The sequence below is a fragment of the Schistocerca nitens genome, chromosome 2 (genome assembly GCF_023898315.1).
Source record: "Schistocerca nitens isolate TAMUIC-IGC-003100 chromosome 2, iqSchNite1.1, whole genome shotgun sequence".
Lineage (NCBI taxonomy): Eukaryota > Metazoa > Arthropoda > Insecta > Orthoptera > Acrididae > Schistocerca > Schistocerca nitens.
Window position 1 is genome coordinate 1,173,813,232 of NC_064615.1, and position 24,265 is coordinate 1,173,837,496.

At 45.6% G+C, this 24,265-nt stretch overlaps 1 protein-coding gene across 1 annotated transcript in view; it reads right to left on the reverse strand.

Moving 5' to 3' along the window:
* LOC126235635 (PDF receptor-like) overlaps positions 1 to 24,265 on the reverse strand; it is a 483,384-nt gene that overhangs the window by 349,464 nt on the left and 109,655 nt on the right. The window contains exon 3 of the mRNA XM_049944349.1: positions 10,452 to 10,562. Within this exon, the coding sequence (XP_049800306.1) occupies positions 10,452 to 10,562 (111 nt within the window). The remainder of the gene's footprint in view (positions 1 to 10,451; positions 10,563 to 24,265) is intronic.

A 24,265-nucleotide genomic window follows, 5' to 3' on the forward strand; every position in this document is an offset into this window, starting at 1 on the left:
GTGTAATTTACTTGCAGGACCTCTTCAACGGCGTATTGTCATTACCACGCAGGATGATATTCCCGGCCCCGGGTATGTACAGTGCTGCTCCGTGAATCTTCCCGGGGGAATCACCTCTTCTACAGCAGAAATGGAATCCCTCTGACACAGAAATAAGAAAATTTCAATATCTTCCCGATGTAAACGAAGGTCTTCAGATAGCACATTTTGAGTCTAATCCACTAGTTCCGGATGTGCGCCAAATTCCACATATCAGAAGACAATCGGTAAGGGAGAGCGAACAGTTGTGACTGTGGTGAAATCAGCACAATAGATCATGTTCTGTGGAAATGTCCCCTAGTTAAAGGTCTGCGAGATAGACATCAAAAGGTAAAATTGTTTACCGCATAATTAGAGTAAAAGAGGACTTTGATAGCTTAGCTGAGACTGTCAGAGTAAGAAATGAGTAACTGTACACAATCGACGCCAAAGCAGAGGGAAGTAAGGCTTGTAGACGAAACTGTGGAACGTGAACGAAGCCCGACAGCTCTATGACCACTTTTCCCAATAACGGAAGAGTGCAACTGCCTTGTACTGCTCTGCACAGTTGCACTGCGTGTTTCTACTAAGAAGGTTCCAAAATGTGCTTCACAAACCATGTAAATGTAAACATTGGCATAAATGTGCAGTTTTCTATATATTGTGAATTTTAACAACTGACAAACATCAGAGTAGTACCATAGTGCCAAGGTCCACGAGGTCCATTTTATAGAAAGTAGTTCTGGATGCAATCTTAGCTATAAAAATTTCCTGCCGTCCATACTTGACAGAATAGGCTTCCCAAAGCAGTGGTTCCATTAGTACTTATCTCTTCTCGTACTGTGTTACACGTTATACGTCTTGGTGAGAACTGTGATGCAGACATCTTCCTCTCTCTAATTTTGATGCAGTTTGATTGCTTACCACAACCTGGCTCGTAACGTGATAGTGTAAGCTTTCCTACAAGTAACGCGTTCAGTTTGGAAAGTTTTCTTCGTAAGATAGTGCAGAAATTTCCAAGAGGGAGTTCTGCTGACGTTACTTTCCCTTCTTTCAGTAATGTTTCTTTGTTGCGTGTCTCGTATAACAGTTTCATTTATATGATTATATTCAGATGATAACGGGTAGCATAAAGTAACTGTTACCGATATTGCGAGATCAATAAGGCCGAGAAAGCTGATTGTCAATATACACTCCTGGAAATGGAAAAAAGAACACATTGACACCGGTGTGTCAGACCCACCATACTTGCTCCGGACACTGCGAGAGGGCTGTACAAGCAATGATCACACGCACGGCACAGCGGACACGCCAGGAACCGCGGTGTTGGCCGTCGAATGGCGCTAGCTGCGCAGCATTTGTGCACCGCCGCCGTCAGTGTCAGCCAGTTTGCCGTGGCATACGGAGCTCCATCGCAGTCTTTAACACTGGTAGCATGCCGCGACAGCGTGGACGTGAACCGTATGTGCAGTTGACGGACTTTGAGCGAGGGCGTATAGTGGGCATGCGGGAGGCCGGGTGGACGTACCGCCGAATTGCTCAACACGTGGGGCGTGAGGTCTCCACAGTACATCGATGTTGTCGTCAGTGGTCGGTGGAAGGTGCACGTGCCCGTCGACCTGGGACCGGACCGCAGCGACGCACGGATGCACGCCAAGACCGTAGGATCCTACGCAGTGCCGTAGGGGACCTCACCGCCACTTCCCAGCAAATTAGGGACACTGTTGCTCCTGGGGTATCGGCGAGGACCATTCGCAACCGTCTCCATGACGCTGGGCTACGGTCCCGCACACCGTTAGGCCGTCTTCCGCTCACGCCCCAACATCGTGCAGCCCGCCTCCAGTGGTGTCGCGACAGGCGTGAATGGAGGGACGAATGGAGACGTGTCGTCTTCAGCGATGAGAGTCGCTTCTGCCTTGGTGCCAATGATGGTCGTATGCGTGTTTGGCGCCGTGCAGGTGAGCGCCACAATCAGGACTGCATACGACCGAGGCACACAGGGCCAACACCCGGCATCATGGTGTGGGGAGCGATCTCCTACACTGGCCGTACACCACTGGTGATCGTCGAGGGGACACTGAATAGTGCACGGTACATCCAAACCGTCATCGAACCCATCGTTCTACCATTCCTAGACCGCCAAGGGAACTTGCTGTTCCAACAGGACAATGCACATCCGCATGTATCCCGTGCCACCCAACGTGCTCTAGAAGGTGTAAGTCAACTACCCTGGCCAGCAAGATCTCCGGATCTGTCCCCCATTGAGCATGTTTGGGACTGGATGAAGCGTCGTCTCACGCGGTCTGCACGTCCAGCACGAACGCTGGTCCAACTGAGGCGCCAGGTGGAAATGGCATGGCAAGCCGTTCCACAGGACTACATCCAGCATCTCTACGATCGTCTCCATGGGAGAATAGCAGCCTGCATTGCTGCGAAAGGTGGCTATACACTGTACTAGTGCCGACATTGTGCATGCTCTGTTGCCTGTGTCTATGTGCCTGTGGTTCTGTCAGTGTGATCATGTGATGTAGCTGACCCCAGGAATGTGTCAATAAAGTTTCCCCTTCCTGGGACAATGAATTCACGGTGTTCTTATTTCAATTTCCAGGAGTGTATTTATATTGTGAGTGTTCCATACTTCCTGCCATATAATTTCTAGCTGTTACAACTGCGAATAAGAAAGATTTTCTGAAATCAGCCCATCTAATCAAACAATGTACTGTAGAAATAATGTAAGTTTTAGTCTGTAGTCCCGTTTTTAATTTTGCCCAGTATCTTTCGGTTTCGGTACGCATTACCATCATCAGGCCGTATCCTTGCACGCAGTCGTCACACTCGTTTACCAAAGGTGTCTCAAATACGGACCTGTTTGAAAGGTGAGTGTGACTGCGTGCCTGGGTATGGCCTGAAGGACAGTGGGCAAAATAACAAAGTGCGATTGTAGACAAATATATATTATTTCTAATGCATAATAGAGGCTGTTCCAACCGGCAGCATGACAGAAAAATGTACTTTGTTATTTACTTTATTGCCAGTCGCATTTGATCACATGTTCCTAAATGATGACTACTCTGGAAATTCATGGAACAGACTCATTTGGAACCAGTCACCATTAAGGAATATGTACGTAGTTGGATAGCGAAAAAAATTGTGATAGGAAACAAAATCAATAATAAAATACTATTGCTATTACTATTCCAACGTAATGTTGGAATTACTTAAAAACGTATCAATAAAGTCTTCTTGTGCTTCCAGCCGCGACAGATGGTTAAAATTGCAAGACTTTCGACTGAGCTCTCCTTGGCCACTCTCACGTGGTAAATGACTACTATGTCGCAGTGGCCCCGCCGCTATATAGCCGTGCTGCTGGCTGTGACGTCACCAGTCCTTCTTCTTCGCCTAATGTAGTAATGTTCTCGTCCCGCTTCCGCTGCGGCTGTTTCAACCTCCCGATGGCCGGTTCTCAGGCAGTGATAAGCAGCAGATCGACTTGTTTACTGATTCTGTTTTCAGATTTTTTAAATTCTATGGCTTCTCTTACAACGCAATCCCAATATCCCTTCGTCCTCGTAATGACAGAAGTTTCTTCGAATAGTTTTCTTCGCTGTTTTCTAAAGCGCGTTCCAAGACGGTTATTTTTCTTGATGATGTAGGCTTAAGCAGCTCTCGTGTTCCGCCACGCCCCCACGCTCCACAGTGGGTACTGTCTGGCCCCATAGTAGCGGCCATACTGGCATGGTGTTTTGTACACTCCTTTTATCGTCCATCGTCCTTCACATGCCTGATGAGCTGTCGTATTTTTGCTGAGGGCCTGAAGAATGATGTAAAACTTTGTCTCTTCAGGAGCCCCCTAATCTTTCCCGACACTGTTCCACAGAAAGGCAAAAACGCAAGTTCATTGATCTATTCTTTTGTATGGCCTGTGCGTCTCACCAGAAATAGCCTGTGATAAATGGGTTTGATTGTATCCATCTTAAATCGAGACTTTCCGAAGGTGGCTGAGTCCCAGAGGCAGATTTTCGGCGTCTGAAGCGACTTCAGCACGCTGGACAAGGGTGTTCAGAACGTCACGTTTTTACGCCGGATGGTGCTGGCTGAGAGCGTGCAGTTACTGATCCGTGTATGCAGGTTTTCTGTAGTCACTGTGACTGGGGTACCCCTCGGTTTTCCGCCGCACGAGGACGTCAAGGGAGAGAAATACACCATCTGTCTCTACTTCCGTCGTATACCTAATAAGGTCGTGAATGCATTTTCAGTGTTCTGAGCATTATCCGATTTTACCACGTCCATTTGTCCCCATGATGAAAGTGTCATCCATGTAACGATAAAAGGAAGTTGGCTCAGCTGGAGCCGTGTCGATAACTACTCCTTCAATTTCTCCATAAAAAGGTTGGGTAACACATTTAACATCACCATGCCGCCCAACAGGTCAAAATACGGGCCGTCATAATGGAAATACGATGATGTCAACGTGTGCTTAAACGGAACCGTCAATGTACTATCAAATAACTGTGAGAGGTGCTGGATATATTGTTTGACAAGAACATGTGTAAATAGGAAGACTGACCATTATATCACCTTGCCCAAGACGAAGACGATTGTTTGACAAAATCGTTAGTCTTATTAATAGGATGCACATAGCGATCCAAACGTCGTGAAAGGAGGCTGGCCAGATGTTTAGGCAGTTTGTAAGCTGGCGAGTCGACGGTGCTCCCAATGGGGCGAAGAGGAGAATCCGTTTTGTGGATCTTTAGCAGCGCACAAAGCGTAGATAGTGTCGGCGCCTGTGGGAGCAGATTCCTAAAGACGGCCTCTTCCAGGAATCACTCTCTTAGAAGCTCTGATGTCTTCCTCGTTAATCTCGACGTTGGATCCCGTGCCACTTTGCAGGAGGTATCCTCTTCCTTAGCTGATTTGTAGCGTCGTAGTCAGATTTATTCAGTACGACGGAGGCGCTGCTCTTGTCAGCTGGTAGAACTACTATGAGGGGTCGTTGCAGACTGTGTGGAGTCAGTTGCGTTCATTCCTAATCAAGATTTTTATACAATCCGGCACGCTTCGCGACGAATTTAGTCTACGCTCTCACTAGGCATCTAGTGGAATGCTTGTTCAACGCCACTGGTAATATCTGTTCTGGCGTAACCACAAGCACCGGAACGAAGCTGTAGAACGCAAGACCAGAGAAGGCGGTGAAATGACGTCGGCCGATGGTGCGCTGAACAGGACCGCGGCACGGCAGGAGCGCCGTCTGGCCGAAGTGAATAGAAGCGCCGCCCCTGCCAGCCTCGGCCGCTCATTAGAGGTCACGATGCGCAGGGCGGTATTAGCGACGTGTGTCAACTTTCAGGAAAACTGCATATAGTGAAGGCCTCTGAATTACACTGCGTGTCGCCCCTCGCTTGCGGCAGCATTTTGTACCTTCAAGTTAAGTACTGCCAGTCTGCGTTACAGAAACAAAACTAATAATCTTGTTCGATTGTATTGTTGTATAGCATTCCGAGAACGCAGCATCCCTTAGGCACCCTATAGACGTATGGGCAAGACCCAACAATATCACAGGAATAGTCCGAGGCGCTGGTGTGAAGTTAAAACGTTTCCTAAGTGCTGAAATAGCACGCGCGTTGAAATGTCTCTCCGTCGTATTCATGACAGTTAGTTCTGTAATTTTCATTGTGCATCGTGTTTGAGCCGTGGTAAAAATTGCTGTTTTGAACAGCGCGCCGCAGCGCGTAGTGTGAAGCAGTCGCCCTCCGTTTCTGGCGGTGGCGCTGCTGTGGCAATCGCAGCTTTGGTGTCTCCCTCTGGTGGAAAAGGGCAGAGGTTGCCTGTTCACGTGCATTTAAGGGGCGCTATGAGCTCGCCAGTTGGTCAGTCGGAGTGAGGCTGGGTCAGTCTCGCGTCACCAGTTGCTGGTCTGTCCCTCGTTTGCATTTGTGCGGCAGTTCGTGTCTGTCTGTCGTCGGAGTGCTAGAATGTCTGTCCTTTGAATCAACTTCAAAGCCAGAAAATGAGAGTCTTGCTACTCCGCCAGTAACAGAACTCAGCTTGTGGTCGCCCGGTCGGGGCTGAGTTCCTGCACCTGAGTCTGCGCGTTAGGCCGCCAGTCTGCTCGAGTTGCTCGGGCAACGGTCATTGGCGGTTGGATCGGTCGGTTGGTCGGTCGCGCACTGTGACACAAGATGACTTGTCCGCCTAGCGTCGGCGCATGTGAGGTCCCCACGTCAGTCCAGTGGGCCGCGCCGTATAGAAAGGGGTAGTGGCTTCGCGGTTCACACGAGAGCAACAGGAGCGAAACCACGACATCGGGCTGGCCGCGGCGACCTGCTACGCCGTGAGACGGGAGATCGGCGCGCCTTCCTACGTCCGTTGAAGCGGCTATCATCTTGCGAGGCAGTATATGTGTACTGTAGTACATGTTGTACATTTTATGTAACTCTCAATTTCTTGGGATTTATTTAAATAGTCATTTTCATAAAGTTGCCACCCACCGTAAGTCTCCCTTTAAAAAAATTGCACTTTCGGTGGCAAATAATTTCTTAGTGTGAGTGTTTGTACCATTTCCATCCCTCTTACGGGGTGCATAGTTAATGTGCTTCTGTGAGTTGTTAAAATTTTTAGTTTAAAGTAATCTGGAGTGTTGCAGATTAGCACCAGTGTAGTCTTTCAGAGGTTGTTCTGAGCGGTCGTGACTACGGCCGTGTTAAAAGGGCGCGACAAGCTTCTCAGGCCGAAGGCTCATACTGTCAATATTGTTCTTTCTGCCTCTAAATAAAATTGTAACTTGATATTTCGAGGGTGCTTTTCTGCGTATAAATTTTAAATCTCTTTCTGAAAAGGCTTTTATGAATAAAATTCCCATTTGTTAAAGGTAATTTCATTTACATCAGTTACTCCCTGGCAACACTTCCACGCTCACCTAGTGTGATTAAATGTGTTGATGTTCTGGATGAATCGACAGTAAATAAAGTAAATTCTTTAAGAAAAGATTTTGAAAGTAAATTCACGGTTCAGTGTTGTTGTTTCTCTTTCTGTTCCTCTGTGGTCTTCTTTTGCGATGAGTCCTCTTGTGCATAGCGGCGGCGACCACCCACTCCGAGTCTAGTCCCGAGAGCACCTGTGTCAACTGCAGGTGGACAGCCCGTGAAATGTAGCCTTTTCAGGAGCGGGGAACAGCTGGCACGACGATCGATACTTCTGGCTTCCCAATTGCTAACGTGATTGCTCACCGTGGTAAATCGTGGAATCGTGTTCTCATCTCGGCAGTGTAGAAGGAAGACTAGAGAGCGTAATGGGTTAGCCTCCTTTACACGCAGCTCCTCCAGGCGTTTAATGCTGCACCACGTTTCCTCCTCATATACGTACGTATACGTACATGATGTATGACTGCACGGTCTTGCAGCGATATAAATTACTTAGGGCATCCAGCTCCGTCAGGTGTTAAAAATCTGACGAGCTTTCGACCGAGCCCTCCTCGGCTATTGAAACTGAAATATCTGGAAACATCATCAGTAAGGACGGGGGCTTGCAACTCTGTACTGGTTGGGACACGGCCATCGCGAGGTTGAAGCGGCGCGCGGTGGACCCCGGACGTAAACATTACCACAGATGGCGAGGAGAAGGGAAACAGTGACGTCACCGCGAGCAGCGCAGCGATATAGCGGCGAAGCAACAGGGACATGGCAGTCACTTACCGCTTGAAAATGACATAGGAAGGCTCAGTCGAAAGCTCGTGGGATTTTAACCAAATGTCATGTCTGAAAGCCCAAGAAGGTTTTAGTAATTGTCACCCCCAGACAATGCATTCATACATTAGTCAAATACAGTTCTGAGTAATTCTTGGTAGTTATCGCTACAAATTATTAAATTAAAGTCCTCCGCCGTGTTTTTCTGTCCGAGCGTTTGCTCTAATCTTGGGAACCATTGCAGGGATTGTCATACAGTTTAGGCTATTAGATATTCTGGTCATGAAAAAGTTTCATATACACAATTTAGAAACATTTGGTGCAAAGTGGCTGGACGGTGATGAATTTTTCTCTCTGGACCTGTAAGCTAATCTGAGGAACTACTGTAGGTGATGTCTTCACTAATCACAGGCTAATTCACAAGGAAAGTTTGCGTGTCCAACACCTTACCGCTACGCCAGACATGTCGTCCCGCCGTAGATGCTTAGTGCTAGCCGTGTGTGTCGCTAGTCTGGTTTCTAAAACGGACTTTATATCGGAAACGTAATCGTATTCTCTACACACAAAATGTCGACGAAGAGTATCTAGACTGAGTAAAGATATGTAACTGTGATATTTGCTGAGTTACAGCGGAGAATGTGATAATTTTGCATACTGGCATGTAGTTTTTAATGTTTACTGAAGCTGTACGTTTTCCCTTTGGCATTGATGTTAGAAAGAGCCTTCGAAGAGTGTTTCCGGGACGTAACACGTGTGTTATTTCATGGTATGATACCAAGAGAACAGCGATGCAAACCACTGATTCCACCAGGAAAAGAAGTTACAGACATCTAGCGTACTATACCAAATGTAAGCAGACACATAACTAAGTTACGATATGTGTGTACAAAACATTCCCGGACTTCTTGCCGCGTCAGTTCAAGGTAAAACCTCGAGATTTCGACGATTTCCACCATCGTCACCGTCAAGAGCAAGTGATTGTCAACATCGCTGTTGTAATGGCCTTAAATAGCACAGAGACGGCTTCTGATGGGTCGGTAGTTACGTCATGCTATCGCAGATGGTATCAACGTCTGCGACGGTGGCGCCACTACTCCCAGTTATTGTAAACATTGCGACCAATATCTAAGGCTCTTCCCTGCATCGAGAGCACACTTGCATTCACCGCTAAGAGTACTTATCCGCCGTCATGGTTGAAGGTTCTCTCACTGATTCTTATCTCTACAGCCTCTTTGATTGTAGAGTACCAGTGCCGGCCGCGGTGGTCTAGCGGTTCTCTGCGCTCAGTCCGGAGCCGCGAGACTGCTACGGTCGCAGGTTCGAATCCTGCCTCGGGCATGGACATGTGTGATGTCCTTAGGTTAGTTAGGTTTAAGTTGTTCTAAGTTCTAAAGGACTGATGACCATAGATGTTAAGTCCCATAGTGCTCAGAGCCATTTGAACCATTTTGTAGAGTACCAGTATGTGAGAGTCTGGGAAAAAAACTTTTATTGCATCAAACAGTATTTTATGTTTGTTTGTCAGGCTGTGCTCAGCAGCTGTGGATTACTCCAGCTCACGCGAAGGGAGGAAATTCACAACTTGGCCACACTCCGGTTAACAGTCACTTTCTTCGTCAGATATAGCAACAGAGCTAAGCCACTAATCCATCAATGTGTAGGAAACTATCGATCCTTATACATACGATTAAATTTATTTCTTTTCGAGCGCTGTGACGATTTCATCTCAACCGAAACGGATCTTTCGCCGTGAGCATTGAACTGTGAGTTTTTTCGTAAATGAAAGCGTATTGACCTGTACCCTTTCGCAAGAGTAACTTACGAGAGAACTCAAACTGTTATTAGGCCGAAACACGTCTAAATCCGTGGGATACAGGGTCTGACCTCTCCTTTTTAATCAACAAACCGTTTCCTCTTCATAATTACATTTCTTCGTGTGAGCACACTACCAAAGGATTTTTTCTGGTTGTATAGTTTCACCTGACTGTACTTCACTGAATTAAATGACGTTTGGACTGACTTTTTTAACAGACAGACAGCGTAGGCCTTGAGGTCAAAAGCTACACTGCCGAGCACATAACACCTCTCCTCTCTATTCCCGTTATCCTTTCACTTCCAGCACCTCAGTCGGGCCCTTGCCTTCGAATGTGTCAAAATATGTGTCAGTAACCAGTTAAAAATTTGATTACAGTTTTCAAACAACAACAGACCAATGTGAAATTTTTGATGAAAGTTCAAAAGTCTGCCACAAGGGACGGTGAGCAATGCCCTCTACGCACTCAAGCTTTAGAGTAGTATAAGTGGTTCAAAGAGGGACAAAAAGCGACTGAAGGTGAGTCATCTCTAGCGGCAGCCTCGTCAACAACGGACAAAAGCACCGTAAAAGTAACGGCGATTCAGGAAAGTCTGTATGTCGAGTATTTGCGAAATTGCCGATATTGTAAGTATCAACAAAGAAAGACCTCTACAGATTTTCACATCAGGTTGTAGAGATCATAGAGGGCAGTATTTTGAAAGACCAAAGCTCATGTGTTACAAAATGTCAAGACGTGACAGTGGAGCTTCTCCTTTTGTGGGCATACGATTATTCGTACTGCACTTTAACTTTATACAAATTATGCCGGATTTGGTAATATTCTAAATGTCAATTCCTGACACTACGCTCTATTACTTTCGATCGTCTGTTGAGATAATCGAGTATTATTTCTTGCTGAGGTATTGTGCTGCTGTGTATACTACGGACACACTCACTGGTCTGGTCGAGCCCGTTGAAGCTGGGGCAGCGCTGCTTGGCCGTGGTCCCCGCCCTGGTTGGCGGCCAGCAGAGGACCTGGTCCCACGTCCAGTTGCAGTACAGGCCTCCTGCAATCACAATACACACCGATATGTTTTACCACATGGAGAATCAAATTAAACAGGCACATTCGCGTGAAACAATTCAAGGTGTAATAACGTTTGCGACGTTTAATCACTGTGGTGACCAAAACGTCAGGTGTAAAGCTTTCAGTTTACACAATATTTCACAGAGAACTGATATGTAAATAAGCTAGCTAGATGCTTTGTTCGTTTACAAAATGTCTATCAGATATCTGTTACCCGCAATATAGGTGCAATATGACTGTAAATGTGGAAGAAGTACAAGACCTGATCAGTGGAATGAACAGTACACTGAGCGCAAAACATACAATGAAATTTAACGAACGAATAACGAAAGAAATAAGGAACAGCAGAACTGAGATTAGCGACGCACGTAACTCGAAAACTACGGACAACGAAGTAGATAAAGGCGAAAGATGCAAAATACGTGATGGGCAAAGTAGGGAGGCTGTGGGAAGCAGAATCGTACTAACAATGAGGGCATTCCTCGGATTTCTGGCGACAAATTTCTGAGAGTAAATCTGGAGCATAGCATTGTATGGAGGAGAATCATAGACTGTGAGGAGACTGGAAGATGAAGAAAATCGGAGCGTCTGAGATGTGGTGCCATGAAGAATGCTGATAGTGAAACTGATTGGTGAAACAAGAAATGTGGACGTCCTGCGCAGAAATGTCGATGAATATATGGCAAACACGCTACAAGAAGGTACATGATTGAAAGACAGGACGTTAAGACATCAAGGAGTGTCTTCTGTTAGACCAGAGAGAACGGTGAGGGGTGTCCAAGAATGGAATGTTTCCACCAAATAAGAGAGGAGATCGGTTCTAAGAACCACACTGGGTTTGTGAAGGAATTGGTAAGTTAAAAGCAGCATTCAGTGAACAGTAGACAGAAATAACAAAGTAATGGTCACAATTTGAAGAAGACTATGAAAAGCCAGCTCTAGGCAGATTTTACTTTTAGGAGTGGAGGAGCGAATTGTCTGTTAACGAGAAGGTCATTACAGACAGAGTATATTATTGGTATGATGGGGAAGAAGGGCAGCAGTGCCTTCCTCCTCCTGTTGGAAGATCATATTTTATACGAGAAAATAAACAACAGAGAGGACCCAAGCGTGTTACAGGGAACAGAGTGGAACGAGGTGGTAATGAATACTACTCAGTGAATGATTTTGATTAGCTGGTTGTCGCAGGTGGTGAAAATATTCGAGAAATGTGTGATGAAACAAAGAAATTGTTCATACAATCAAGACAGACAGAAATGTAATTATGGTCAGGGAGCTCAGTTCGATAGTACAAAAGAAAGAGAAGAAAAAGTGGTTGGAGAATGTGAATTGGGGAAATAAATGAAAAGGGAGGCCGACTGCTACGATTTTGCATGGAGCACAATTCAATCATCGCCAACAAGTGGTCCATGAAGGATAGCAGTATTACAATATGTACAAGAACAAAGATGGAAAAAAGAAGAGAAAACAAAGTACTATCATTATGAAGCACATAAAACAGGAAAGTGGTCTCTCGCTAATGATGTTCAATACATACACCAAAGAAGCAGTGAAAGAAATAAAGAAAATATGAGTGGGATTGACGTTCGGGATCAAAGTTGATGACATATTTACTCTTAGTAAATGTGAATAACAAATAAATGACATTGTGAATGGAGTGGAGGGTCTGATGAGTAAACGATATTAATCTAGAGTGAACCCATTGAATACGAAGGTAATGAAAAGTGCAGAAATGATTAGCGATAAAACTAAAAAGTAAACTGGTATTACAAAGTACAAGAAGTGGAAGAATTCTGCTACTTTGGAAGCAAAATGACACAAGGTGGACGAAGCAAATAGGATGGAAAAAGTAGAAAGGAACAGGGAAACAGGACATTCCTATTGCCAGACACTGTGGTATCGACGAAATCTCCATCGACCACACCGCTCACAGCTACGCTAGTGTCACCACCTTCGACCCATCCCCAGCACGCTGGCAGTGGCCATTTCTGGCGGGGAGCGAGAGACTATTTAAAACGCGTTTAATAAGTGTTAACTGTGTGTTTAAACACAAGCAAGCTCTCGATAACATATCACAAAGCTAAGATCTGCAGTGGGCACCTCTTCAGTTTCATATTGATTGCCTGTTGGCCCTGCGTTCACGAGATGTGGCAGGCAAGGCGGTCAGTATGACACCAGTAGTTCGTGGGGTGGGGGGGGGGGGGAGGGGGGCCTTTATTTCTCGGGGGGTCGGGGGAGGGGGGAACGAGCTTGCTCCATTGCTCGCTGTTCTCCGTCAGGTGGCCACGCATAAGCACCGCAAGAGGACGCTCAAATGAGATGATCTCAGAGCAAGTGACTCTGATTGGCCGAGACATCCTTTTAAGCAGCCACAATTCAGAGATGACCCAGATCAAGTGCATCTACAGACCTATGAAGACGACAGAGAGGAACTATATATCATCGTAGCATGATGCTACTGTTTTGTATTAACGTTCAGCAACATATGTATGTGAATCAGCATTCAAGACTGTTCGGTTCTCTCGAGATCACTGCCATCGTTTGTGTATGATTATGCACCACTAAAGAACCTACAGCGTCCAAAGTTATTTACAACTAAATTATTAAATGTAGATTGTGTAAATAAAGTTATTCATATGTTACCTTTTTGTTGGTGACTGATTGTATTTATTGTCATCTTGTCTACTGCTACAACAGACATCGACCTTAATGTCTGTTTGGAGCACAGCATTGTATGGTTGTCAATTATTCACTGTGGGACTACCGAAAAAGACGAAAATTGAAGCGTTTGAGAAATGGTGCTATGGAAGAATGTAGGAAATAATGTGAAATGATAATATTAGAATTGAGAAAGTACTCCGTAAAGCTGGTAATGAGAGGAACATGTACAAAGCATTAGAAAAGGAAGGAATATAGTGACAAGACGTGTCTGCAGACGTTAAGCAATCGCTCAGGGTCAGTCTGCTTTCCGGAGACGTGTTTACGTCCCTGCCGCGGTGCTTGGCGCGTACGCGGTTTCTTACTTCGTGTTAGCCTTCGCTAGTGCTTGCGCTTTCGAACTAGAATGGCTCATTCGTACCGTCAATCTATTATCAAGATCAGCTGTAATAATGTATTTGCACGACCGAAAGCATTTGAAATAGAACGGCTTATACGTGAAGAAATTAAAATTGAACCACAAGATATGACTAGCATCCACAATCAGTGTAGTCTACGTCAAACTGATCAACGACACGGTGTGTGACAAGACCGTACGCAACCATAAAGATGGACTTAAATTTAAACATTCAGACGGCCATGTCGGAACGGTAGCAACTGATCATGCAGGAATTGTATTGAGAACTGTAAGAGTATTTGAGCTAGCATTTGAGGTTCTGACTGAGATCGTGGTTAACGCGCTACAACCCTACGGACGGATACTTAGTCACATAGCAGAAAAATGGACCTTTACCACGCACCCGGTGCTCAACGGCGTGCGATAAATACGGATTGAGTTGTCAAACATGTGCCGCCTTATCTCACAATTGGAGGCTGCAGAGCGACAGTCATTTACGACGGCCAGCCGAAAACTTGCTCAGGTTGTGGTCAGGAAGGCAACGTTCGCTCAGCGTGTCTTCGACGATGAATTGCGCATATACGGACAGGTGAATATGTAGGAACACCTGTGGTGACTTCTCTCCCTCTCACATATGTAAATGTGTTTCGGAAAGACGCCCCACTGTACAGTGACAGCGCCCAACAGCTGGACAGGCCAGTCGAAACGCCGACGACGGCGGATGACGACACAAACATGGTGACGGCGGCGACGACCCCTACCGAACGGCAACGACCGATACCACCAGTACAGAGATTGGATGAGCAAAAGGTCATCGACAGTCGAATAGTGCCAACGGCTGCCTTCGTGTGCCAATGCAGTGGAGACAGAGACACTCTCCCACATTCGGGTACGGAAAAGCACACGCGTGAGCAATGGTCTCGAAATGGTGCAAGAAACGACGTCTAATCCCGTCGGACGACCCCTTAATACGTATGCAGAACGACGATCAAGAAATGACCGAGGAAGACGGACACCTTACAGAGGGTACCGAGACTCGTCATCCAGACCACCATCGTCTCGACAGCAGCATACGTCAATAGCGACCTGAAGAATTTGACGACGCACGGCAACCTGTAGTCCACTGCCACTCCCAAGTATTAGAAGAGGAGCCACAGAGAGGCGCGGCTGGCGAACCCCGGCCGACGGAAAACTTGTCCCAAGGAGACTGGGTTGATGATTGTAAAGAGGACTCACCGACAGTAGCAACAGGCGACAAGGCGGGTGCGGCGCCCCTCTTAAGTTCAACTTATAACCAACGATGGCGGGCAGGGCGGAGTTACTTAACGTGCCGGTACAACAGCAGACGGCGTAAGCTCCCATGGCCGATACACATGCGACGTAACGAAGAAAAGCATATCGACATCTTCCTGTCAATATCAGATTAAAATGTCCTTCCTCAAAGACATGCTCCAAGCAGCGGATACCGACATAGTCCTCCTACAAGATGTTTTCATCGATGAATTTCCTGTCACGTACGGGTACGTATCTCATATACCACACGCCTCTGAAACTGGCAGCGGCAATACTTCTCAAAGAAGGCATCACGGCACATGATGTACTGTACCCACAATCGGCACGGGGATTACCAATCACAGTGCTTGACGTATGACTCATCAACATCTACGCACCATCCGGTGCAGACAGGAGGCGACAGTGTTCCCGCTTATTCGCAGACGAAGTTGCCCTACTCTTCCAAGGTCGACACGACCGGTTAATCCTAGGTGGCGATTTTAATTGCGTACTTGCACGGAGAGACCAATTTCCTCGATATACTCCGTTTCAGGAATTACGAATTTTGGTTGACATATGGGAGCATGTCCATGACCTCCGTCCTGGATACCCCCCCCCCCCCCCACAACAACTCATTCCACTAGTCGTCTCGACCGAATATATGCCACACGCAATCGTAACGCTGACGCCCTGAAAGCAGAGCTGTGCCCTACAGCCTATACCGACCATGCAGCATTAATATGTACAATCTCCCTCCGGCGACAGCAAGTGTGGCGTAGCGGTCCCCTGAAAATCCGGATCAAATGTATTCTCCGGAGCGGCAAGAGGCGGTACAACGAGCAAAGGCCAAAATTATATCCATCATGGGACGCCGCCTCGAAGGTCAGGGCGCATCGGTGGATACATTGTACTTAAGAGAAGACATACCCGGATGACAGAACAGCAAGGGGCGATTGGAAATACGATTCTCCATTGTGATATGTGTTTTCTTTTCTTTATGTAACGGGAGAGTAATGTTCAGTTTACTAGCTTCAAGCAGTACAGAAATATTATTTGTGGTATGACACAGCAGAGGTCACCGAAATTTGACTTCACTTAAATGTTATGTGAACCAGGATTTGCTTCAATTTGTGAACCATATTCATTGAAATTTGAAGCACAGTTGGAGAAGTATTTCTTTTTAACGTAATTCTATTGTGATTTTTTATTTTTCACGTGTGATTACCTTCTAAAGCTTACTACTTATCACAATGTTAATTTTACGTCAGTCTGGTTTATAGTTATCCATTCAGCTTATATAAAAAAAGTGTAGGAGTACCGTCTTTGATTAGTAATCTAAACATCATCGGTCCCGGGTTCGATACCCTCTTAAATTTTGATTAATAATCAGTATATGGCAGGCGAAGGCTTCCGGCGTAAGTCACCCTTGTTCTGTCAACGGCCTTGTCAAAGAGGACGGAGGAGCGGAAAGAGGTTCAGTGCACTCTTTTGTCCATGGGGTGGAAAACTGCCCCAAACGGCGGAAGAATCAGCAATGATCAGCGGCATGAGGACGCAGAAGGCAATGGAAACCAAAGCATTGAAGACACATGACACGTATCCACAGGACACGTGACATGTAATTGACGAAGTGTCCATGGGGAGGTGACCATTAAAAAGATTGAACAATCAACGAAAGAATAACGGTCTACGAGTCGGGGAGTGGAATGTCAGAAGCTCTAATATGGTAGGGAAAAGGGGAATGCAAACGCTCGATGTAGATATAGTAGGGGTCAGTGAACTGAAATGGAAAGAAGACACGGATTTCTCGTCAGATTAATACAAGGTAATATAAACAGCAGCAGAAAAAGGTGCAATGGGTGTAGGATTCGTTATGAATAGGAAGGTAGGCCAGAGAGTGTGACACAGTGAACAGATAGGGTTTTTCTTATCAGAATCGACAGCAAACCAACACCGACAACAATAGTTCAGGTATACATGCCGAGTCCCAAGCTGAAGATGAGGATAATGGAAGGGTAATACATAAAGGCAGATGAAAATCTAATAGTCATGGGGGACTGGAGTGCAATTGTAGGGGAAGGAGGTAATCGGCTTGGGAGTGCGAGAGAACTTTCAGCTAGTGACAGCGAATGCTCTGTTGAAGAATCAAAAGAGGAGTAGGTATACTTTGAAAAGACCAGATGATATGGCAAGATTTCATTTAGATTACATCACGGTCAGAAATTCCGAAATGAGATACTGGATTGTAAGGCGTACCCAGAAGCAGATACAAACTCAGATCACAATGCAGTAGTGATGAAAAGTAGCTGTAGTTCAGGAGATTAGTCAGCAAGAATCAATAAGCAAAGAAGTGGGATACAGAAGTACGAAGGAATGACGAGACACGGTTGAAGTTCTGTAGGGCTACAGATACAGCAGTAGGGAATAACTCAGTAGGCAGTACAGTTGAAGAAGAATGGATATCTCTAAAAACGGCCGTAACAGCAGTTGGAAAGAAAAACATAAGTACAAAGAAGTTAACTGCGAGAAAACCATTGGTAACACTAGAAATACTTTAGTTAACCGATGAAAGAAGTAAGTAAAAAAATCGTCAGGAAAAGAATACAGATATACAAGTCATTGAGAGAGGAAATAAATAACAAATGCAAGGAAGCTAAGACGAAATGGCTGCATGAAAAACGTGAAGAAATCGAAAAAGAAATGATGGTTGAAGGACTGACACAGCATGCAGCAGAAAGTTAAAACAACCTTCGATGGAACAAAAGCAAGAGTGGCAACATTAAGGGTGCAACGGGAATTCCACTGTTAAATACAGAGGAGAGAGCGGATAGGTGGAAAAACTACATTGAAGACCTCTATGAGGGGGAAGATTTATCAGATGTGATAGAAGAAGAAACGGGAGTCGATTTAGAAAAGGCAGGGGATGTATTAGAATCAGAATTTAAGAGAGCTTTGTAAGATTTAAGATCAAATAAGCCAGAAGGGATAGATAACGTTCCATCAGAATTTCTACAATCGTTGGACGAAGTGGCAACAAAAGGACTACTGAGTTTTATGTGTAAAATGTATGACTCTGGCGACATACCGTGTGTCTTTCGTAAAAATATCATCCACACAATTCCGAAGATTGCAAGAGCGGACAAATGCGAGAATTATCGCACAACCAGCTTAACAGCTCGTACATCCAACTTGCTGACAAGAATAATATACAGAAGAATGGAAAAGGAAATCGAGGATGACCCAGCTGACGATCAGTTTGGCTTTAGAAAAGGTAAAGGCACCAGAGAGCGATTTTGACGTTTCGGTTGATAATGGAAGCAAGACTAAGAAAATCGAGACACGTTCATATGATTTGTCGACCTCCAAAGAGCGTTCGACAATGTAAAATGGTGCAAGATGTTCGAAATTCTGAAAAAAAATATGGGTAAGCCAATGGAGAGACGGGTAACATACAATATGTACAAGAGCCAAGAAAGAATAATAAGCGTAGACGGCCACGAACGAAGTGCTTGCGTTAAAAAGGGTGTAAGACAGGGATATAGTCTTTTCCCCCTACTGTTCAATATGCACATGGAAGAAGCAAAGATGGAAATACAAGGAAGCACCAGGATTGCAATTACAATTCAGGGCGAAAGGATATCAGCGATACGAATCGCTGATGACATTACTACCCTGAGTGTAAGTGCAGAAGAATTACATGATATGCTGAATGGAATGAATAATCTGACGAGTACAGAATACGGCTTGAGAGTAAATCGAAGAAATACGAAAGTAATGAGAACTTGTAGAAATGAGAACAGCGAGAAACTTAACATCAGAATTGTTGGTCACGAAGTAGATGAAGTTAAGGAATTCTACTACCTAGGCAGAAAAATAACGGATGACGTACGGAGCAAGGAGGGAGGAGGACATCAAAAGCAGAGTAGCACTGGCAAGAATGGCATTCCTGGCTAAGAGAAGTCTGCTAACATCAAACGTAGCACGGAATTGTATGGTAGTGGAACATGGGCTGTGGGGAAACCAGAACAGAAGTATTTGAGATATGGTGCTATTTGAGGTGTGGCGCTACAGACAAATATTGAAAATCACATAGACTGATAAGGTAAGGAATGTGGAAGTTCTTCGCAGAATCGGAGAGGAAAGAAATAGCTGGGAAGCACTGACAAGGAGGAGGGACAGTACGATAGGACATCTGTTAAGACATCAGAGAATGACTTCCATGGTACCAGAGGGATCTGCAGAGGGCAAAACCACTACAGGAAATAATTGAGGACGTAAGTTGAAAGTGCTGCTCTGAGATGAAGAGGTTGACACAAGAGAGGAATTCGTGGCGGGTCACATCAAACCAGTCATGAGACTGATGACCCAAAAAAAAAAAAAATGTTTCCCTGGTACTGCTGCTAGTATTTCTGCTCAGCGGCGTTGCGATCTTGAGCGCGAATGCAGTAGCAGCCGCAGATCTCGTTATGGAGGAAATCGAGGATATTTCTTCAGAGGTCCTCGACATCGGCGCACTCCGAAATGTATATAACCTTGCAGAGAAACGCACTGTGATAAAGTAAACTTTGGTACAACATGCAAAATAAGTATCAGACCTGTCCCATGAGGTGTGCCGCCTAACGTGAAGTTTTTATGAAGAAATTGTGCGACTATCACCAAATAAATGAGGAAAGAATCGCAATAAGACCAACGACAGGAACATGAGCAGAACTTTGCATGACTGCCATTCAGTAGCTTCGTATTGTCAGCTGAAGTGAAAAAAAAATCAAATTTATCTTTAGGCTTCCGTAAAAAATACGGCAAATTGTGAGACCAGTTAAAAACGGGGCAGGTCTCAGAAGACCTCGGTTTACAAGTTACCCTACAGGTACGGAGACACATCTGCAGTACGAACAGTGCCCACTGTAGAACATAGCAGGGAGGAACATTGGTACATTTTATAGCCTGGTGCATCTTACTCGGAGCAAACGCATGCCCGTATGTGGCGGTAACGCGAGCGCCTTATACGCCACAGCCGGCAAATATAGTTAAGCAACCTGTCACCAACTTGTCAGCACTTGATAGAATTCTCAAACCATTTTATTTACCTGATGCGGTTGTAAGACTTACGTTTGATATTGCATTGACTTAGAAGTTACAATTTTACAATAACTGTGATAAAGGTCGTACTGGTTTGTACACAATTACATGCTGTTGAGTGCTGATAACGTGAATTTGTTCCCACAGTTTTGAAATACTAAAGAGTTTAGGTGTTTTTTATTCAATACCTAAATGTTTCACACAATTCTAGTATGTTAACTGTACACAAATATTGCAGGTTCTACAGTATTATGGCCGGCCGATGTGGCCGAGCGGTTCTAGGCGCTTCAGTCTGGAATCGTGCGACCGCTACGGTCGCAGGTTCGAATCCCGCCTCGGGCTTGGATGTGTGATGTCCTTAGGTTAGTTAGGTTTAAGTAGTTCTAAGTTTCAACGAGCTGTCTCAGATATTCTTGCGCTGACTTTTAATGAAAACCAGAGGAAACTAATAAATGTGCGAGTTCTAACATATATTCTGATCATCTCTTTGCGTATTTTGGCGAACATTCACACCTTCTCCCCTCCACAAGTGCTAGAAGTTTGCAACGGGAATTTCCGAACATCCTGCATAAATATTAACAACAATTTCGTGTGGTCTGGTCCAAGTCTTTCTGTCACAACGCTGAGAGATGAAGGCCAGGTTAAAACGAAGACTGAAAAATGGAAGCTCCTGCGACTTCACGGGTTCCAGGCATGCGCGTTTCCACTTGACGACAATGCCCGACATATACCTCACTATTTCATGTGCATATAGTGTTGAGGGAGTTTGTGACTATCAAAATATGTGACATAAATGGCCATATATTTCGACTGCACGGACTTAGAAGCTTGAATTATTTACATCGTCAAGACCGACACCTCAGTGTTTAACACTACTTTCATCTTGAAATGTTTTCCCTTTTCGGAAAAAAAGGGGTTTCACAGATGACGTGTGTTCTGATTTCTTTGAGTTAGCACCTTAAATTTTTTACAACACCAAGAGACTGTAGACCTTACTATATGGCTTAAATTTCATCTTGACATGTCTACCCGTTCTTGAGAAAAGCGGTCTCAACAAAACGAGGGACAGACAGAGACTAACTAACGTCAAAATAAAATACATTCCTGGAAATTGGAATAAGAACACCGTGAATTCATTGTCCCAGGAAGGGGAAACTTTATTGACACATTCTTGGGGTCAGATACATCACATGATCACACTGACAGAACCACAGGCACATAGACACAGGCAACACAGCATGCACAATGTCGGCACTAGTACAGTGTATATCCACCTTTCGCAGCAATGCAGGCTGCTATTCTCCCATGGAGACGATCGTAGAGATGCTGGATGTAATCCTGTGGAACGGCTTGCCATGCCATTTCCACCTGGCGCCTCAGTTGGACCAGCGTTCGTGCTGGACGTGCAGAGCGCGTGAGACGACGCTTCATCCAGTCCCAAACATGCTCAATGGGGGACAGATCCGGAGATCTTGCTGGCCAGGGTAGTTGAGTTACACCTTCTAGAGCACGTTGGGTGGCACGGGATACATGCGGACGTGCATTGTCCTGTTGGACCAGCAAGTTCCCTTGCCGGTCTAGGAATGGTAGAACGATGGGTTCGATGACGGTTTGGATGTACCGTGCACTATTCAGTGTCCCCTCGACGATCACCAGTGGTGTACGGCCAGTGTAGGAGATCGCTCCCCACACCATGATGCCGGGTGTTGGCCCTGTGTGCCTCGGTCGTATGCAGGCCTGATTGTGGCGCTCACCCGCACGGCACCAAACACGCATACGACCATCATTGGCACCAAGGCAGAAGCGACTCTCAACGCTGAAGACGACACGTCTCCATTCGTCCCTCCATTCACGCCTGTCGCGACACCACTGGAGGCGGGCTGCACGATGTTGGGGCGTGAGCGGAAGACGGCCTAACGGTGTGCGGGACCGTAGCCCAGCTTCATGGAGACGGTTGCGAATGGTCCTCGCCGATACCCCAGGAGCAACAGTGTCCCTAATTTGCTGGGAAGTGGCGGTGCGGTCCCCTACGGCACTGCGTAGGATCCTACGGTCTTGGCGTGCATCCGTGCGTCGCTGCGGTCCGGTCCCAGGTCGACGGGCACGTGCACCTTCCGCCGACCACTGGCGACAACATCGATGTACTGTGGAGACCTCACGCCCCACGTGTTGAGCAATTCGGCGGTACGTCCACCCGGCCTCCCGCATGCCCACTATACGCCCTCGCTCAAAGTCCGTCAACTGCACATACGGTTCACGTCCACGCTGTCGCGGCATGCTACCAGTATTTAAGACTGCGATGGAGCTCCGTATGCCACGGCAAACTGGCTGACACTGACGGCGGCGGTGCACAAATGCTGCGCAGCTAGCGCCATTCGACGGCCAACACCGCGGTTCCTGGTGTGTCCGCTGTGCCGTGCGTGTGATCATTGCTTGTACAGCCCTCTCGCAGTGTCCGGAGCAAGTATGGTGGGTCTGACACACCGGTGTCAATGTGTTCTTTTTTCCATTTCCAGGAGTGTAGAAAGTAATTTTATTTGATATAGTTACAAATTAACATTTTGAGGTTGTTTTCCTTCGCTTGTACTGTAAAACGTTGCTTCTAGCGAAATTTTATGGTTGAGGTCAACGGCAAAACATAAACAGGCAACTGCCCTCTTTTTTAAATCAGAGAACAACCACGATGAGAAAGCCACAACGGAACCCTTAACTAAATCCATAAACCCTAGACTTCATAAAATAAAAGTAAAAGCAGTAACGAATACAGCAAACACTAATTCTTGAAACTGAGACACAAAGAGACAAGAGGAAGATTACTGCAAAACACCAAACTTAAAGGACATTCGATGCGAAGACCCCAGAAAACTAAGGCCGCTACTGGCAGTACACAGCGTTCCATCAACACTCAAGGATGAAGACTTTCTAGAAGATCTCTTGGAAATAAATCTCAGCGACCTCATCACCAAAGAGGAATTTCAACAAGAAGTGAAAATACATTTCAAAACAAGTTTGAAAGTGAAAAGAACGGTAAATAATATTCTAGAGGTGTCACATAGAATCAGATTATTGTTATTCCAGAGGGAGAGGGTGAAAAAAAATTCGAATATTTATTCATTAGGGACTAAGTGTCACCAGCTGTCACCTCAGCTGTTGGGATTTTGGCCATTCGTCGAAAAGATGTGGTAGGGACCCTATCTGCGGGTAATGTCAGAAACACAGCCCTAAAAAATTTGAATGTCATGAAGACACAGCTGCTGGGTGTATTCCTAGCAAGAACTGGAAAAGAACATCTAACAAACCCGGGGGATTAGTGCCCTACTTACAATGAACTCTATAAAAGAGAGAAAAAAAACAGACTATGTCACCAACAATGTCAACTAGCACACACCAAAACAAAAGCAGGGAGACAACACTTTTTGGATATCTAGGTAGGGATGTGAATACAAGTATCAACTGCGGAAATATACAGACGTCCTCTCAACAAAACACGGATATGAACACCAGATTCGCACCTCGCAGAAGCAAATACAAATCATCAGCAATCAAAACAAGAGCGTGGCGATGTGTGGTAGCCTGGAACCAATAACTTGGGCTGATGCTGACAACAGACTCTCCAACAGACATGAATCCCTTGAATAGCTGCAACACTGTGCAAGAAAAAGTCTTTAGCCTAACAGATTAGATCGAAGATGTGTGTTTTTACAGTGCCATGAACTACAATGTTGAGAGGCACACTAAACGCTAACTTTTCCAGTGCGCAACACTCCAAACGGCGACTTTTCTTAGAGTAGAAGGGCTGGAAGAGGAAGTCCTGAGTGAAGAAGTCTTCAGAAACAGCACACTGCACACAACAAAAGTACATAAAAATGACGATAGACATCCAAGATACGGGCATGCCCCAAGAACAGGACCATTACACAGTCGTTAAACTCAACACACCACACCTAACAGAAGTACACAACAATGACAACAGACGCCCGAGACACTCTCAAGCCCATCCAGAACAGGATAATGACACACGCACAGCACCACTACATCTGGACACACCGGAACAACATCAACCTAAATTAATTCTTCCCGCGCCATACGATAAGTTACCGTATAATGAAACAAAAGACAAATATGAAAATGACACATCAAAATCTAAACAATACATGCAAGTTACACGTTTCATCTCCGGTGGTAATATGCACGAAAATACAACTCAGGTGCAAGAGGCAGTTATAAAAGGGAAACAAACGCAAGGAGAAAACTTAAAACAACAAAAAGGGACCACA